Below are 19,035 nucleotides of genomic sequence, written 5' to 3'. Positions count from 1 at the left end.
TCTGCTCAAACTAACTTGCTGCGACCCTACTTTGTCACTGTTTTTAAAATGAATAGACTATATTTATGTATCTAATATGTTAATGTTTATCACATACGTGTTCATAGGTATGAAAAAAATAAGTAGAAGTAGGTGAGGTAATCTGTCTAGCAACAAAGCAGATAAAACTTTTTTTGCACACGTGATATAACTTAATGAAATAATAAAATGTATTATTATTATTATTATTATTATTATTATTATATTAAATATTTAACATACAGAAAAATATAGAGGACGAATAATTGAATGTGACACATTACTGAATGAAAATGTATATTTAACATAAAAATAGTAATATAAAAATATAATAGCGTAATTAAAAAATAACTTATTGCGTCAGAAACACAATTAAATGAAATACGATCACATTATTTTATGAGCAGCGCCCAGTGTTTGTTTTATATTGCCCCACATTTTCTCTTGTCATGCATTTTAAGGCTAAATAAAGACCATTACAATAAAGTATTTGTGTGAACTGATTTTTATTCCCAATTTATTTCGGTTGTATTAAAAAATGTAAAAAAACCCCAAAACAAACAAAAAAAATAACAAAGAAAGCACAGAAAGTAGAAATTATTAAAACCATCAGTCAGTGCCAACAACAAGGCAACTGTTAAAGAACGAAAATGAAATGAATAAATACATGAAATAAAAACAGAAACACGATAAGTGAGGCAGCATGATTGGACTATTTAGCACTTTTACCTCACAGCTCTCAAAGTGTTCTTGCATCCTCCCACATTCCAAAAACATGCAAGGCTAGCTTCACTGAAGACTTAATTGATGGGATATGAAAGTGAATGCTTGTTTTAATTGTCTAATATGGACAATCGTTTTGTGATGCTCCCAACATTTATGTTGTTCTTGAAAGAAGGCCTGCAGTTGTAACAATGAAGAAGGACACAGCAATAGAGTATATATATATATCTTTTTTCTTTTTTTTTTAACACATGAGGACAACAAGACACAAAGTGGACATATAACGATCTTTGGCGTCTGCAGGCACGATGATGTAATCTCTCGGTCATCATCCAGACTTCCTGGTGTGTGCGTCTTGCATTGTTCAAGTCAAAATAATGCTCAGTGTCGGCGGAGTCGCTGCTGGCCCCCCATTGTGGTGGTGGTGGTGATGTAGAGGGGCGGCTGGGGTTGCCGCAGAAAGGGGGTGCGCTTCAGGTTATTCGTGTGGACTGTGGGGATCTCAGAGTTTGGGCCTGCAGAGGAAAAAACGAGGCAAAACTCCTTAAAAACACATTTTTGTTGTTTGCTTTTTCAGATTTTTCCCCTTTCAAACAAAGAACCAGAAGGTGTAAAGCAGTGCTGTAGTGGTTGCCGTTGACATACCTGCTTGCTGGCTACCAATTGGTACCCTGACTTTGGCAAGAGGTGGGACTCCTCTGAAGTGGGGGCGGAGCACGGGGACCTGGGACTGACCACTGATGTGGAGGTGAGCGTCTGACGTGCTGTCCAAGGGCCGTAACCTTGCAGCCGTGTTCATTTTGGATTGAGGCACCTGGATGTGAGAAATGGGTGAAGAGTCAACATAACAATTGATTTTTTTATGGTAATGAGGCATCTTAATGTTTTGTATGAATATGAGTTCCTGGTAACTGTAAACAATTGTATGTTAATAGTCACGACTTCCATAACAAGGTGGCTTGTGCTTAGCGCAAATTCTGAGTAAGTTCAAACACAAGTGTGAATTTTGAGCAACTGTAAACAATTGTATGTTTGTCATCACGAGGAAGCTTATGTGTAGCATAAGCATGAAACATGTCCAAAATGTTCAGGCAGCTTTGTATTTAGTAGAAGTTCAGAGTAACTATAAACAATTGTATGTTTATGGTGAATTCACTCACTGCTTGTCCAGTGACCTCAAAAGAGCGCGAGCGCCTCTTCTTGCGGTGTGCCTCAAAGTCGGCGTCTCGGGGGGGTTGGTTCTTGTCGGTGAGCTTGTGGTGTCGCGTCCAGGTGGCCTGGAGGCCGGGCCCCTCGCCGGTACTGCTGGACAGGTTGTCGTCGGAGGTGGCGTGCCGGAGCTCAGGGCTGGGCTGTCTGCCGCGCCGCACCGGCAGACCCCTGAGGGGCGCCTCGCTGCCAAAGAGGCTGCTTTTCTGCTTGGCGGGCTCCATGGGGGAGGGGGCGGGCGCCAAGCGCAAGGCCTCCACCTCACGGGCTTTGGAACGCCGCCGCGCCGCCTTTACCGAAATGTTCTGGACGCCTTTGAGGATCTGCTGCCTCTCTTCGGATACAAACGGAAATGTGTTGGGAACTGTTTTTATGGCTCGCCTGGCAACAGGTGCCTTACCATTTCGTGAAAGCGGGGCGTCGACACCCGCTTCGCTGCTCTCGGGGGATGAATCCAGTTGGCTGCTAACGCTGTGGCTGAGGTGAGTGTAGCTCAGCGAGCTGACTGGAGCCAGCGGCTGCAGCTGCACGGACAGATGGCGCCATTAGGATTAAACAACGACAACAATTGAATTGTCACACACTGGCAATGTGGTCTTTTTGGCAGAATTCACCAGAACTAATTGCTACATGTGATCAGACATGATGAGGCAGCATGTGTCTCATTATCCGAGGTTGCGATCGTGCTTTCTATGCCAAGTAACTGCAAAACAATTTTTTGTTTGTGGCCACAAGGCGGGCTACCTTTAGTGGTAGCACGATTTCCAAGTAACTGTAATCAGCTGTATGTTTCGCATCACAAGGCGGTTCATGTTTAGTGTAAGTGTGAGTTTTGAATAACCGTAAACAATTAACCAAGTGAGTCTAAATGGTTTAAGAGAATGGATGGATGGACAGTCAAAAGGCATGTTAATGTTTAGTTTGACCGCGACTGATGCGTTATACTTTGCTCTGTACAATATCTCCTCTTCAAATAATTTCACTCACCTCTCTGTTGCCCTTCCCGTTGATGTGTATTGGAGGAGGGGTCATGACAGCTGATATTTTCATGTGTCGGCCATGAGCGATGCTTTTGAAAACTCTGTCGCTGTCCCTGACATCAGAGAGAAAGACAAAACCCTTGTAGCAATTGTGATAGCTTGTTCCCATCGTCATTGCCAACATGTCCTCACTGTTCAGGTTCAGGAAGAATGGGGGGCAACGTGTGGCGGCGAAGTTTGGCGTGTCCTTGTCTTTCTTCGGGGCGTACACACTCCTGGTCCGAGTCCACGTCTTGCACGGTGTCGTCGGGAGCCTGAGGTGGCAGGCCGATCTTGGGTAGGGAGCCCCCCTGCAAACATATTAAAAGAGAAGACTTCAGAGTCAGTGGCTTTTACGTTAGGACCTGTACATGGTTTGGGTTACTGCTTTTGTCCTGTCCTGTTCTGTCCTGCCCCATCCTATCTCATTTTTCTACTTAACAACACTATCTACTTACAATCATATAGATAATAGCAGAAGACTCCAGGTTCACATTGTCAGTGGTTCATGCATTAGGACATGGTCCAGCCTTGGCTTGTTGCTCTTGTCCTGTCCTGTCTTGGCAGGCAGGCCGATCTCGGGTAGTGTTCCTCTTGAAAGACGGCGGGGAAAATTCAGTGAAGACTTCAGGTTCCCACAGCCATATTTTGGGGCACCAGTGGCTCAACTGCAAGGACCGGACATTGCTTACTGCTCCTGTCCTCTCTTATGTACTCTTGTTCTTTCCTGTCCTGTCCTATGTCTACAAATAAGCTCAAGAACTTAAAGGAAAATCCCTATTGAGTTTTCTTTCCTAATTCTTTTTTGGATGTACCTGAATGGTGTGGCGGGTGGTCGCCCTATCCAGAGCCACGGCCCGGTCCAGTTTCCTCTCATCCCGTTCTCTGGTGTACATATCATAGAGCTCCTGTAGGTGGGGTGGCACTAGCAGACTGTGCTCTAGAGAGAGAACACATGTCAGTCAGTAGACCATGACCAGTCGAGGTTGCTGTGCAGGGTTTCATACTAACCATCGATAAACTGCCGCTGCTGTTGGATGAGCTCGTCGCAAAGGTGCCGGTGCATCTCAAAGCGGCGGACCACAAAGTTCTTCTGTCGGATCACATTGTCCTTCAGCAGAGCGTGCGATTGTATCTCGGCATTCTCGATCTCCAGCTCGTGGACCTTGCACAGGAGGCCCAGGACCTCACGCTGCTCGTCCGAGCTCACCCGCCGGGGCAGCACCTCCTCCAGTTGCCGGGCCTGGTCGCGTAGCTCCAGGAACCGGCGCTCCAGCAGCGCCTTTAGTAGAAAAGGAAAATAGTGGGGCTCCATAGAATATAATATTGTAAAGAAAGATTTAAATAAATGTTTCTAATTGATTAGTATGCAACAAAAAAGTCGATCTTTTGAAGACCTTCTGTTTGTGGAGCTTCTTCTGCTCCCTCATGAGGGCCACCAGGTTCTCTCTGGCCACGGCCACCTCCTCGGTCTCGGTGGTGTCCGGCGGAGACTCCGGAGAGTCCGAGTCCTTCTCGCTGTCGTCCTTGCTGGCACTTTCCTTTCGCTTTTCCGCGCGCCACTTCCGCCGTCGCCTGCTCCGTTCGTGCTCCCAGCTGGAAATAAGACACCGCATGATCATCCTGAATAGGTGACGTGTTCTCTGCAGCGTTTTTCAGTTAGGGAAAACCTTCTTTGTGACTGACTCTGCGATGGTGAGCAGCTGCTTGGATGTGTCCGTCTGGATCTCCGTGTTGCTGGTCTCCAGCTCCATCAGGTTCCTGCGGATATCCATCTGCTGGCGGAAGGCGTCCAGGAGCTGCTCCCTCAGCCGGTCCATTTCGGCCCGACTCTGCTGGCAGGAGTGCGCCTGGACCTCGGCTGGGAGAGGATGATTAAGGTGAATATTACAACCGCGATTGGTTTGGGATAATGACATTGTGATCTCCAGTGAGAGTAAGGAAGAGGTGGGAGAAAAACTAGAGAGGAGGAGGTATGCACTGGAAAGAGAGAGCTGGAATTAGCCAAAAGGGAAAAGGAAAGTTGTCAGGTGATGTTAGCGCAAGGAGGTGGGGTGGCTTCACCCTGGACATGGCGGATGTCGGTCCTGTCGGAGGCGAGCTGGCGGCTGGCCTGGTCGGCGATCTTCTTCTTGAGTCGCTCGATCTCACAGCGAAGGTCCGAGATGATGTTGGTGTACTGAGCGATGTGGTAGGACACGTTGATCAGGTTCTTCTTCACCTAGGGCAAAAACAACCATGAGTGATCTTATTTTTTAGGGAGGGGTCTTTTCCAATAGGCTTTAGTTTTGGGGATATTGCTTTTTAAAAAAAAAAAAAAAAATTATGCTAATACTTAATACGCAAGTTACTATATTGGTATTCTCTTAATTCTACAACTTTGATGAGGCTGTATTTATCTTATCAAGCATGTCCATACAGTATTCTTTCATTTCAGATGCGATATCAGGAAAGTCAGCAATTGTTGTCTTCGAGAACCTTCTCTATATGTTTATGTATATGTTCTATATATCATGTTTCATGTGAAAATCAAGCAAAAGTTCAGAAATCTAGGCAATATTGAGCCGTAAACAAATGTAAAAACAGGTGTCCTCAAACTTAGCACAAACACTACTTTTGGTAACGATTAAAATACATTTTTTAAACTGTCAAAGCACATTAATTATCAATCAGTTAATTGTAAAAAATCTCAAAAACTTGAGCCAATTCAGAGACTCAGCAACTCAAAATTACCGGTATCCAGAAACCATAGAAAAAAACCGTATTCGAAAATGTATTGTTTTTTTGGGCCAGTTTTATAATTATCACTGTCATTGTCGACTTATTATTATAGATGACAACTTGCATGAAAAAGGTATTAAAAACGAGGCCATTTCGTGCCGGTCTCGAAGCAATGAAGGCAATATAAGAGTGCACTACTTTTAGCAACCAATAGAGGGTACTCTTGTTAAATTAATGTCCACTGATTCTCTGGCTAAAGATACAGAAAGTGACGTTGACGATGACGTTTTATTTTTGCTGTTCTATGAAGCCATGAAATATATATAATATATTCTATTCATTCATTTTTCTAATGAAGCCAATTTATTTTATGTTAATTTATTGATCAACACTTGTGTATTACGGCCTTTTTATTGTTTAATATTTTATTATTATTTATTGTTTGTAAAGTGCTTTGTTACAGCTCCAGCTGTTATGAAATGCGCTATATAAATAAAATTGTATTGAATTAATTATTAATCAATGGTAAGTAATTAAATATTTATTTTTGAATGTATATTTTTGGGATAAGCATTTTTTTTTAAGTGTTTTATTTTGGAAGAAGCCTTTTGTTTATGTGTATTTTTTTTTTTTTTTTAAAGCCATGAAGCTTGGCTTTGAATCATGAAATTAAGTTTCTGGAAAAGTCATGTCAACAAAAACACAGCTGAAATATTGAAAAAAAAAAGAAAGAAAATAATATATTTTAAATAATATTACATATAAATTCACGCTCACCCGCGTGCGAATACTTTTGGCACGGTCGGCATATGTCAGCGTGTTGCGGGACTCCTCAAAGGCCACTGAGGCAGGACTGATGTGAGCAATCATGACAGTTCGGCTGTTCCCCCCTAAAGAATCCTGTCAGTCAAACATATCATCAATCAACAGAATCCGCCTCTCCTGCATAGCCTCTCCTCCATAGTGATCAATACCTTAAGCAGCCTAGTCAGCTTGCTGTCTCGATAGTTGATGTACTTGTTGCCATTCTTGTCGCTCAGCGCATTGATGCAGTTTCCCAACGCCAAGAGGGAGCGGTTGATGTGGGCGCCCTCTTTTAACCTCTGACCTCGATTCTGGGTCTGATTGACAGGCGGATGTGAATCAGCGCAAAACAACAACAACAAATCAACAATGTACTTGTCTTGTTTGGTATCCACATTATTATTTAAATGTGTACATCAGTCCGAAGTTTCCACTATTCCCTTTCACACAGCCGCTGTAATGACTGTGCAGGTGTACCTAATAAAGCGACCGGTGCGTCTACGGAACGAGCACATGCGCACGCAGGTACACAATACACACACCTGCGCTGCTCGTTCAGAGCCGGCCAGGTCGATCATGAAGAGGCGGGCAAAGCGGACCTCGTGCAGGACATCCCGGCAGCGACTCTGCTGCTTGACGGCCACCTGCAGCACGGCGTGAGAGCGCGACGACGTCTGGTTGGCGGCCGTGGGCTCCTGCGTGCGCTGCTTGTTGCCCTTCATCAGCAGCTCCATGATCTGCGACACACACATGGTTGTTAGTTGTGTTGATTTTGCAGCATTGGTATTGAAAAGGACAGGGGATGACCTCTTGAGCGTTAATGGTGGACACTTCAGTGATGCCCGCCACTTGAATCTCTCCTTTGGCGTCCTCTCTGAGGTCCAGGAAACCCGAAGATGGGTTCAGTAGGTCCCGGATCATCTCGTTGTAGATCTACAATCATGTTGATAGGGATGAAAATATTAGGGAAAAACATAGTTTGCTACTTTTTTCTAAGTCTTGTAATAATTAACCTTTTTCTCAGAAGATTATGATTTATTTAGTTTCTCCAAAATAGGACTATTTATTCAGATAAAGATATGCCATTATTTTCTTAAGATTAACACTTTTTTTTAGCTTGATAAAATAGGACTTAATTTTCATATGATTCCAATTTTTATTCTAGGAAAATATCTAGAAAAAAACCCTGACTTTATTCTTGTTAAAGTACAACTTTTTTCCTACAAAAACCCCCAAAACATTCCGATATGATTATGACTTTTTGGAAGCGATAAGACATTGATTTGATTGACTTGATTACTCTTGTACACGTACTGTACTATATGTTTTTTCTTAGTGTGGCCTACTTTATGAAAAGGATGAATGTGACTGTGTCGCTATATAATGTAGATATAATCATGCATTTAGGTTACTGCGTGGAGGCTGTAAAAAACCTTTCAAGCTCTTTACTGCCTGGAAACAGCAGCGATCATCTCGAAACATCCGCACGATAACACACAGCCGCGGTTTGGTTTTTAATAACACACTTTCCCACACGCCAGCTTCAATAACGAGCGCCTAACGACAGCCGCACAATGAACAGACATTTCAATGTTGGATCCTGAGAAGACGCCTCTCAATGGGAATAATCATCTGTTCACCAAAAAATGACACGCAGCCTTCTGCTGAGGGCCGAATGCCGTTCATACTCGTCATATTAGAAAATGTCGCCGTCTGTTCCAGTCTCTTCTACTCCGATCACACTCTACGCAAAGAGAAGTATTGGGACGCCCTTCTTTTTCTTAGCCGTAGGCTTAACGGCTTGTGGGAAAATCAAAGCGGACATTGGTCCCACCTCCAGATAGGACATGGAGACGCTGTACATCATGTCGTCGCTGGTTTCCTCAATGGCCCGGAAGAGGTCATTGAGGGTGCGGACGTAGATACCGGGCTCCTTGTCGGTACCCAGCATGGTGTATGTTTTCCCGCAACCTGGACAACAGCCACATAAAAAAAACAAAAAAAACCTTTTTGTACCTCAACAAATCCTAGGAAATATATCGCAAACTATCATGGGATCAGATAACGTATTTGTATCCGAGGCTATTCCTCAAAGTCTGGGTCCACTTTCAACAATTGTATGTCTCATGATTTAGTGTGACAGCAGCTAGTCAGAAGAGTGACTGTCTACTGCATTCTCTGCATCTGCTCTGTGCAATCTCTGCCCTTTCTCGCAATCAGTTAACGGGAAGGACAATTTGATTTACAGTAGACAACTTTAAACAATTGTATGTTTGTATGTATGGTGTGACTCCTGTCTTTTAGTGTGATGGCAATCTGTCCGCTCTCTTGCACAGAATAGAGTAGGATAAAAACCTTTGGATAGTAACACTCACCTGTGGGTCCGTAGGCAAACACAGTGGCATTGTAGCCCGATATGAGGCCCTCGATCAGACCCTTGGTGGTGGCTCGGTACACCTCCTCCTGCACACAGAACAAACGTTTCGCTCGAGTAATGAACTCTGATATTTGCAACAGGTTGTTTTTTTTTGTTTTTTTTGGGACGGACCTGACTGGCCGAGTAATCGAAGGCAACATCAAACATGTAGGTCTTTTCCCTGGACCGGTTGGCCCGCAGGACATCATCGGGATCCTCCATGGGATCCATCAGGATCACCATCTAGTGAGGAGGGACAAGAGGAATACAAAGATGCCTATGATACACTCCAGTAGTTCCAGTATTCCAGTAGCAATCGGAAAAAATCGCAAGGAGCAGTTAGTCTTTGAAGGATTCCCGGAAATAGTCAAAATGACCCTAAAATGTCCAATTCAAACCAAAATGGCCCAAACCCAGTGCCTTCTGGGCAAAGCTTCTTGAGACTTTTTTGTAGGTTTACTCATCACAGACCAGTCTACCAAATTTCAGGTTGCTTAGTGGAACTGACTTCAGGGGCTGAATTTCCAAACAGTCAAAGGACGCCATGAAACAGTCAAAATATGACTCCAAAATGGCCACGCGTTGAGTCTTTTTTGTGGGTTTACTCATCACAGATCAGCCTACAAAATTGAATGTTGCTAAGTTAAACTGCCTTCAGGCGGTCAATTTTTCAACCTCAAATTGAACCTGAAATGCCCACTTTAAACCAAAATGGCTGACTTCCTGTGTCTTTTCACACATTTTTGTGAGTCTACTCATGATGGACATGTACCAAATGTAATGTAACTAATCTTTGGGTACTGAATTTTTAAAAACATTTGCAGGACCACTGGAAATCTCAACAATGACCCCAAAATGCTTGTTTCAAATCAAAATGGCTGACTTCCTGTGTGCTTTTGGGCATAGCCTGGAAAGACTTTTTTGTTGTACGCATGATTGACATGCTTCACGTTCATAAATTAAAGTGGCTTTGTGATGCCCGTCAAAGTTAACATAATATGAATACGAGTGGTAGTCTCACCATGTGATACTCGCAGGTGTCAGACTAATTCATCATGACAAGCAACCTGAGTACGTAACACGGTTGTTTTGGCAACACTACACACACACAGACGCACACACAAGAGGCCTGATCATGCAAAGCTTCCAAATTTAGCTCCCGTATAGGCGAGGGTGATGCGAAAACCTAATCCTGTCTCAAAACCTTATTTTGAAACGCTTGCTTGAAACCATGACCAAGGCTGAAACCCTAATTCAAAACCACAATCTCAATTTAAAACCTGAATTTAGATTCCCAGTACCCTAGCTCCTGCAATTTAGTAACTAAACACCAAAGACGGCGATATGAGACTTGGAGTTGTTTTTTTACAAGGAAAATGATTACTCCAAGTTGATTCGGTCTACAACTACTGTAGGGATAATGTTCTTCCACGCACACGCACAGAAGGCCGAAACCGATGGACGTCATCATTTACGACTTTATTGCTCACGTTTGTGTGTCGTCTTTATGACGACGGCCTCCAAGGTCACGAGGTCGGCCGCTTTTCCAGCGTGTGCTGGCAAGATTAAGACAAGCGCTTTTGTATGTATTTGTATGCGTGTGTGCGCCCGCGTATCTATCTGCGCGGCACGTCCATCTGTCGTCTTATTACTTGGACACCATGGAGACAGCCTGCTTTCTGCAAAATGTGAAAGTGGGAACAATGCGTGGAATTTATTATTAAGGGTTGTAAAAATGTCAAATGAGTTTGATATTAAAACGTTTTGGAATTATAGATTGGGGTATATGTACGGTTTAAGTAGGTAATTATAACATCTTGGTGTGCTGTCAATTGCTCCCCTTTTTTGTATTTGTGTTTTACTTTACGACGTTTTACTATAATCTGGTCAAGCAAAGTTGCTGATGCGTAGCTCAAAAGTCAACAAATAAAGTTGATGCAGGATGACTGCGGAAAGTTGCATAATAGCGCTTTCATTGAGATGGCCACGTGTGATTTGCGGCTCCGACACGAACTGCAAGGACAGCCGTGTGGCAATTACACCAAGACAACCTAGCATGTGCAGCGCATGCACTTGACTTTTGTTTTACTTTACCTGTTTTTGAAAGGTTATCTGCCCTTTTCCCAAAACAAAAGGCCACGAATAAAGAAAGCGTGACATTTGCCATCGTCAACCTTTTTCCGAAATGCAACCAAAGCATCGGAAAGTTATCGGTTATCTGAGAGAAAGGCTGCCAGCTGCCCTCTGCGCGCCCCGACAACGGCAGCCTGGATCTCCTTTCAGGTGTAGTGTCGTCTCGTCGCTGTTATATAAGACGTCTGTCTGCCTTGGCACTTTTCTCACAGCCACAAGGCACACTACACGCTAAACCCCACGGATTACAAGAATTCTACATTGACATTGAGAAAGTCACAACTTTGCCGACTATAACAAAGATTTTGTTGCTAGGCAGAATCAACATGACACCAATAATTTGCCACCAAATATGAACTGTTATTCACTTTAAGTTAATGTAATAATGTCTGTTCCAATACTTTTGCTCACTTAAAACGTGGGTGGCTTCAAATAAAAGGTGCTCTTTCCTGAGTTGTTTAACACATCGAGATGTAAATACCATGAAATAAAAGCTGGAACTCCGAATTTTTGTGTGATATTCGTCTTTTGATCTGAAACCCAAATGTCGCCTTAATAAAAAATCTGCCTTCTTGCGGTCTATCCGTGGCTTGCAACTGTTTTCATAAGAGAACGAGAACTCATTGGGATAACTGCATGTGCCCCTCATCCAGGACGATGAGGGCCGAACCTCTGTTTTACCAGAGTGCCACTACACTCCTGAGCACCCTTCAGGGCCCCACTCGTCCTCCCACCCACTCTCACTGGTTGAGACATATAAGAAAAGGAAAACATTTTATAACTGAGTGAGTTCAATCATCATGCTAACAGCAAACAAAATAAACAGCACATAACAAAAATAAAATAAAGTTAATGTATAATAAAATACATATAAATAATTAATAATAGCAAACATATTTAATAAAAAAATAAAACAATATAAAAAATGAAATAAATTGACCAAAAAAATTATATGGGACTGAATTAAATTCAAACTGCATTAAGTTGCAGTGGCTTAAATAAAAAAAACAAAAAAAACAAACTCAAGTACAGTACAGTACAAAACATGCATTTAATGTTTTGTTTTCAAACATACATTTAGTTAAAACTTTTACAAGACAAAACAGTTCAATCGAATCTTGAGGTGCGTTCGTATATATATATTCTCCAAGAGGACTCTGCTCCACTCCTGCTATGTGCCACAAAATAGGAGTACCGGAGCGTGCTCTGGCCACACCAAGAGCACATGGAGCACCCAGAGCATCAATTAGTACAGAAAAAAAGTCAGGAAAAGCACACTAGAACATCTGAACTTTGTTTGGGATTAATCAGAGGCACTTCAAATGGCAGCAGCTGTGTGCAGATTCCCATTTAATAAGTTTAAATGTAATTCATTTTTTTAACAAAGCCACATCCCTGTTATAAGAGGGTGTGCACATTTTTGCAACCACATCATCTCAGTTATGATTTTCGATTCTCCCTGTTGAAAAAGATTTTATGTTTCATAGGAGTTTTACTGGACACACTAATGGTCGACCAAGTTTTGAAGTTATTAATCTTGGTATGATTTGCTGCCGAGTGCAGGAAAGCATAACCTGAGTCCAAGTGTCCCAGTCGTTCATGCGTAATCTCACCTAAAGCACAGACAAACAGCGCAGAATAACCCTCTTTGGGTGATATAAGGAGCACAGCGGAGATTATCCACTTTCGCAGCTCAGACCGGCTATTTGCGTCCACTTGGGAGGAAAACGAGCGTCTCTCTCGCTCCACCGTGTCATACACTCGTAAAAAAAACAAAAAAAACCCAGCCAGAACAGCATGGTCTCCTTTTCGCGCCACCTCAGGGGCCATTAGGAAGGTATCGGGAAGGTTTTTAACTTGGTTACGAAGAGTCAAGTTGTGCCACCTGAATTTTTTTTTTCAAACAACCTCGTTAGTAAAGCACACAGCGCTGAGATGTTCTTTTGTTGTCAGAATGAAAGCATTATTATTATTATGCATTATCCACCATGATGGAGTTCTCACTTTAAAAAGATGACTTTTGAACATCAGCCATAACTGCTAATGCATGCAGGACAGCATACAGTGGATTTAGTAATTATAAAAATAATGATAATACAACATCTAAACAAATCAGAGAAAAGATCAAATGAGCAGTATTGGGGGCGAAAATTAATTAAATACAAAACAGCAAAAACGTAAGAATAGTAACAAAAATATGAAATATACTGTAGAGTATATAAAATCACAAATTAAAATACAATAAACAATATCCATCCATAGAATTGACCATAAAATAAATAAGATGAAATAAAAATAAAATGTAAGTACCGGTAATGTTTATAGATTTACATCAAAAATGAAAAACAATAAAAAGCAAAAACAATGCAAATAAAATAAACAATAAATATAACAATAAATATCTATCCATCTATTTTGTATAGCTGTATAAATGTAGGCTTTAAAACATAATAATACAAATAAATGAATACATAAATTCTAACACTATATATACATATATATATATATATATATATATATACAAAAAGATAAAACAATAATAATAATAATAATAATAATAATAATAATAATAATAATAAAGGGCGGCACGGTGGTCGACTGGTTAGCACATCCGCCTCACAGTTCAGAGGTCGTGGGTTCGATCCCGGCTCCGGCCTCCCTGTGTGGAGTTTGCATGTTCTCCCCGTGCCTGCGTGGGTTTTCTCCGGGTACTCCGGTTTCCTCCCACATTCCAAAAACATGCATGGTAAGTTGATTGGACTGTCTAAATTGCCCCTAGGTGTGATTGTGAGTGCGGATGTTTGTCTTTGTGTGCCCTGCGATTGGCTGGCAACCAATTCAGGGTGTCCCCCACCTACTGCCCAAAGACTGCTGGGATAGGCTCCAGCACGCCCCGCGACCCTTGTGAGGATAAGCGGTACAGATAATGGATGGATGGATAATAATAAATAACAATACAATAAAATAGACAACAAAAATATAAAATAAAAATAAGATAGACAATTACCAAAATGAAATAAATGAAACAAAACAAATAATATGCATCATCAAGTTTCAAAAGAGGTGTAAAAAAAATTAGACCTTCACAAATATAATACATAAAAACAAAATGAAATAAATAACCCCAACATAAAATACATTAACCATAAAAAAACACAATGACGAATGAAAAAATGGCAAAAAATATAAAAATAAAATGTCATCCCACTCATTCTCCCACGTGAGGAAGCGGGACTACAGAGCGACAGGAAGAAGAAGAAAAAAAACCCCACAAACAATGGCCCTGACCTTGTCTGGATGTCTCCATGGCGACAAGGCCCAGGCCATAAAGCCTCCCCCACTCTGTGCCACTGTCAAAGCCTGAGGACCAGTTCAACAAGATTTCGAAAACACTATAAACGGGTAGAGAGTGACAATGTGATCACATTATCATGCCTTTGGTGAAGCAGCATGTGGCTCATCCGTGGTTATCGCTGAGCGCCTCATTTAGAGTAACTGTATGTATGACGCCGTGTAGTGACAATTGTGCACTTTTCCCACCGCAGTGCATACGTTTCATATTCCCTCATTCATAAATCTTTGCGAGAACAACATCCCGGTGAGCGCATCAGTTGCTCACTGAGCGGCGGTTTCGTGAGAGCAGGTGGCAAGGAGGCTTAATTAACCTGAGCCGCAAGACGTCCAATCAGCTCATCTCGTCATTGTGCTCCCTGCCAAGACAGCAAGATCTAGCGCGACCCAGCCCCCATCCCTTGCTAGCACCCCATCCCACCCTAATCTGTCTGAGCGCTACCTGCATGCCATATGGTCTTCAAGAGCCATGTGGACTTTGTAAACGGACCTGAGGTGTCAAGTTTTGTGAGGCTGTGGACAAAAGTACTTGTGCAGTATGCAAGGTCTTCTGATGACCTTGAGCCGCATTAGTCATCATAAACCAATACATAACTCCAAACACATTGAAATGAATAAAAACGCTATTTAATTAATCCCTTCCAGCCCCTCGCAACATTTTTGTCATGTTTTTTTTTTTTTAATAATAATAAAAGACAGCACTGAAAGTGGAGTTAAACAATTTGAAGCCTTTTTAAAGAATTTGTCACTATCTGCCAAGGTGAGTTGAGTTCACTGCGGCGATGGCTCGTGTCTTGAAAAACTGTTATCACTTGTAACACTTGTATCTCAAGGCACCACTGTATGATTGCTTGATGGATTCATTTTGCAATTTAACAACTCAAAGTGGAATAGTATAAAAGCGGCCCTTGCATCCTGTCGACAATGTCAACACAAACATGGGCAGCGTAATCCCACAAGAGGTCAGCAATGTTGTTGTCGTAGTGACCCTCCCCTCTATCCTCTCCATTCATACCAAGCCAGCCGCCGTAAACCCTTCTCAAGACAGACACCCATAATCCCCCACTGCAGCGCTAACTAGCCTAAGTACTAGCGTAAACCACGTTTTGCGCACCCTCTCCTCATCGAAGCAAACATTGAGGCTTTAATGAGGGCGCAAGCGAGTGTGCGCGTGGGGGCTGCGTCAGCACTGACGGGGGCTCTTATCCCCCCGTGTCGTTGTTTCTGTTGACGATGACGATGATGTCATAGTGCTTATATTGTCTGGGGGCCACAGTGTAATTGAATTACAATCCAGGATGTGGACAAACAAACAGGCCTGTTCCCAGGAGGAGGCGGGATTATCCCTTTCTGGAAGTGCTCTCCAGGCCACAAGATGATGATAATGATGATATCAGAGACTCCACAACAGGGCAGGCAACCCAGGCAAAAGCTTTGGGCCCAAAGCTAAAGGGGGCCCCAAGAGACGGATGTTATTAGTCCAAATCAATGACACAGCTGGAAATGTCACTGTAATGACATCCGGTTCAGTAATCTCCATGATGACCCCCCCTTACCTGCAAGTTTGGGCTTTTTTTTTGGGCTACTTTTTGCCCCGAGCCCCCAGGCACAGTTTGGAAACGCCCCTGATGATGATGATGATGATGATGTCGTCATGTCAACTGTCGCCATGCCCGACACCGTTCCTCTACTCGTGCCAGTCACGACGCTCATTAGTGCCGACGCCACCGCAGCCACACTCATTACCTCATTACGCCGGCACCCCAAACAAGGCCCACCAGGGGGATGGCGTCAAATTCACAACACGCCCGCCCCAGCTGCGCCTCGTTCTCGTGCGACAACAGTGTAGCAGTTCACGTAGCTCACAGTTGGTCAGAGCTCCCAGAAAATAGAGAACTCAGGGAATTGTATACATATATACTGTGTATTGTTTATCATGAGTTGACCCACAAAAAAAGCCTCAAGAATCCATGCCTGTAAAAAAACAGCACGTCTACCATTTTGGTTCAGAGTGGTCATTTTAGGGTCATTTCCAGGAGTCATTCGAAGGTTTTAAAAAATGAGCTCCCACAGCAAGTTTATCTTATCAGCATGAAATTTGGTAGGCATCATCTACAATGAGCAGACCAACAAAAATGTCATAAACCATGCTTGAAAAGACACAGAAAGTCTGCCATTTTGGTGTACAGGGACAGTTTTAAGGTCAGTTTGGTTATTTCCAAGGGTCCTCCGAATATTTTTAAAATTCAGCCCCTGAAGCCAATTTCAGTGAGCAACATAAAACTGGTTGGTAATCATGAGGTGACCAACAAAAAAGTTTCAAGGAGCCATGGCTGAGAAAACTCAGGAAGTCTGCCATTTTTGTTCAAAGTGACCGTTTTAAGGTAATTTTTTGCATTTCCAGCAGCCCTTCCAAAACTAGCTTCAAAACTAGCGGCCACAAATTCATTTTGAAAATTCATCCCCCAAAGCCAGTTAAACTTAGCGACATGAAACTTGGTAGGCACGCCTATAATGAGGAGACCCACGAAAAAGTCTCATGAAACCATATCCGAAAATGCACAGGAACTCAGCAATTTGGCTCATGTTGGCGCCCACCCTGCATAATTTTTCACTTGTCACCAAATGTGACACTTGAGGTCGAGGCTGACATCTTATCCTCACACCCTGACATAAGATGACCTCCGCGCTGCACAAACCCTCCTCAATTCCACACGCACGCGCATAGGATCAAAGGTCGGTGCTCTCACCTGCTCATCTAGCCTGTGCGCCACGGTGGTCGCCGCCTCCTCCTGCTCGCCATCGCTGAGAGGCCGAATCCTCAAGGCCACCTGCACCGGGACAGGCACACACAAATAATAAATAATGGGAAACGCCAAGAGAAGATTTCTTGCAAGAAAGAGAAGAAATTATGCAGTATACAAGGTCATACAAATATTCAATTGTTCCAAAATTCAAATTGTGACAGTAGGTGCTATGATTGTCAGAAGACCTTTACTACTGTATTCTGTGTGAAGCAGCATGTGGCTCATCACCCAAGGTTATTTTTCTATGCTCCGTTCCGAGTATTGGAAAACAATTGTACGTTTGTGTTCATGAGATGGCTCAAGGTTTAATCTAATGAGAGCTATACTTAAGGTGGTTTAAATTAGATAGGTATTTCTTCATTAAAAGTGCATTTATACGCATGTGGCGTCACTCTATTTGTGGTCAGTAGAAAGTGTGTTGGGACATGGGAGGCTCAGTTACAACTGACACAAGCACTTCAATAATTCACGGTAGTGCCATGGCCCACTGCGCAAACCAATAATCATGCTTCAATTCATTTGTGTAGTTGTGTTTTGGTCCTTTTTAAGTGCAAACACAACAGGCACATTTTTTGTTTAAAGTGCATCATTTTTTTTAAACTTGCAACTTTGAAATGCTATGCAGTAAAGTATTTAAAAAGCACTGTTCTTTGTTAAACGAATACCTCTCCGTCTGAAGTATTTGGGTTTATTCGGATTAGCTCAAATTTGGGCAAACATTTGTGCTCAAGGGCCATATTTGATTTTTAAAGTGAACAGAAGGGTCGGATGAGGTAAAACACACAAACAAACAAACAATGTATAATTTTTCCAGTACAATGATATGTTTATATATGTATTATATATATATATATATATATATATATATATATATATATATATATATATATATATATATATATATATATATATATATATATATATATATATATATATATATATATATAATACATATATTTGAACAAACCAATTTTAGGAAAAAATATAATTTACATGTTCAGTGAGAAATGCTTGACCCCCACTGGATTAGATGGTGTTATTCTCTATTCTATTATATCTCATTCTTAGAGCAGTCAGCAGTTATAGTATTTGACTATTTGTGTAAATAGTACTGTAAAAATAATTATAACCTACCGAAATAAAAATTCAATGTGCTCTTTTACAGTGATGCCATGATGCTTAAAAAGATGTCCTGCACAATAGTTGAGTTGTTAAATCGAGCACTCACCGTGAGTTGGTGCTCCTTCGACTCTCCGGTGTCCTTCATGCTTACTTCGGGTCACTCACAGCTGAGCGTCGAGTGCATCACACCGGACTCGTTCGACCGGCATGCCCCGTCCTCTTCTTCGGGGAGAACCACCTGCAGCGCCTCGCTCTCCGCACCCGGACCTCCCTTATCTTTTAATTTTTTTTTTGCCTTCCTATCTTTTTTACTTCGCACCCGGCGTCCGTCCCGCACCGGCCACGCCGCCAAGTCCTATCCGGTCGGTGAGCGTCGATGGTCGGCTGCGGGAGGCGCGACACTCCGGTGGTTGACCTGGTGCCAGGTATTGTGCTCACCTCACTTCCAGCTTGCTGCTGCTTGACTGGTGCTGACTGACTGTGCATGCGCATGCGTGTGAACGTGTCTCGGTGCACGCGCACGTCGCCCCTGGAGACGTGACCGCGGTAAACAGTGACAGTAACGAACCACGTGACATGCACTTGGCAAAATGTAAAGGATTTAATTTGGACTTTTTTAGATGATATACTTAACGTGAAATAGTATATTAGATTTTAGGAAAACGCGTCATATATGAACGTTACGGTCATTTCTGCAGAGGATTTAATTAGT

At 42.5% G+C, this 19,035-nt stretch overlaps 1 protein-coding gene across 1 annotated transcript; it reads right to left on the bottom strand.

Annotated features, from left to right (window-relative positions):
- Positions 1-507: 507 nt before the first annotated feature.
- kif19 (kinesin family member 19) lies at positions 508-18,834 on the bottom strand. Its single transcript, XM_086016843.1, has 20 exons — positions 18,430-18,834; positions 17,145-17,225; positions 9,043-9,153; positions 8,870-8,957; positions 8,329-8,465; positions 7,302-7,427; positions 7,037-7,231; positions 6,665-6,811; positions 6,468-6,590; positions 5,034-5,190; positions 4,656-4,830; positions 4,367-4,565; positions 3,981-4,251; positions 3,785-3,909; positions 3,123-3,280; positions 2,938-3,043; positions 2,351-2,474; positions 1,902-2,284; positions 1,387-1,555; positions 508-1,256 (listed from the first exon to the last, which is right to left on the bottom strand). The coding sequence occupies exons 1-20, from the start codon at positions 18,466-18,468 to the stop codon at positions 1,123-1,125; spliced, it is 3,048 nt and encodes a 1,015-aa protein (XP_085872969.1). The 5' UTR covers positions 18,469-18,834; the 3' UTR covers positions 508-1,122.
- Positions 18,835-19,035: the final 201 nt, after the last annotated feature.

This window comes from Filicampus tigris, chromosome 19 (assembly GCF_054856515.1).
Source record: "Filicampus tigris isolate MCC_2025a chromosome 19, RoL_Ftig_1.0, whole genome shotgun sequence".
Taxonomy (NCBI): Eukaryota; Metazoa; Chordata; class Actinopteri; order Syngnathiformes; family Syngnathidae; genus Filicampus; species Filicampus tigris.
This window is presented reverse-complemented; position numbering and strand designations above follow the sequence as displayed.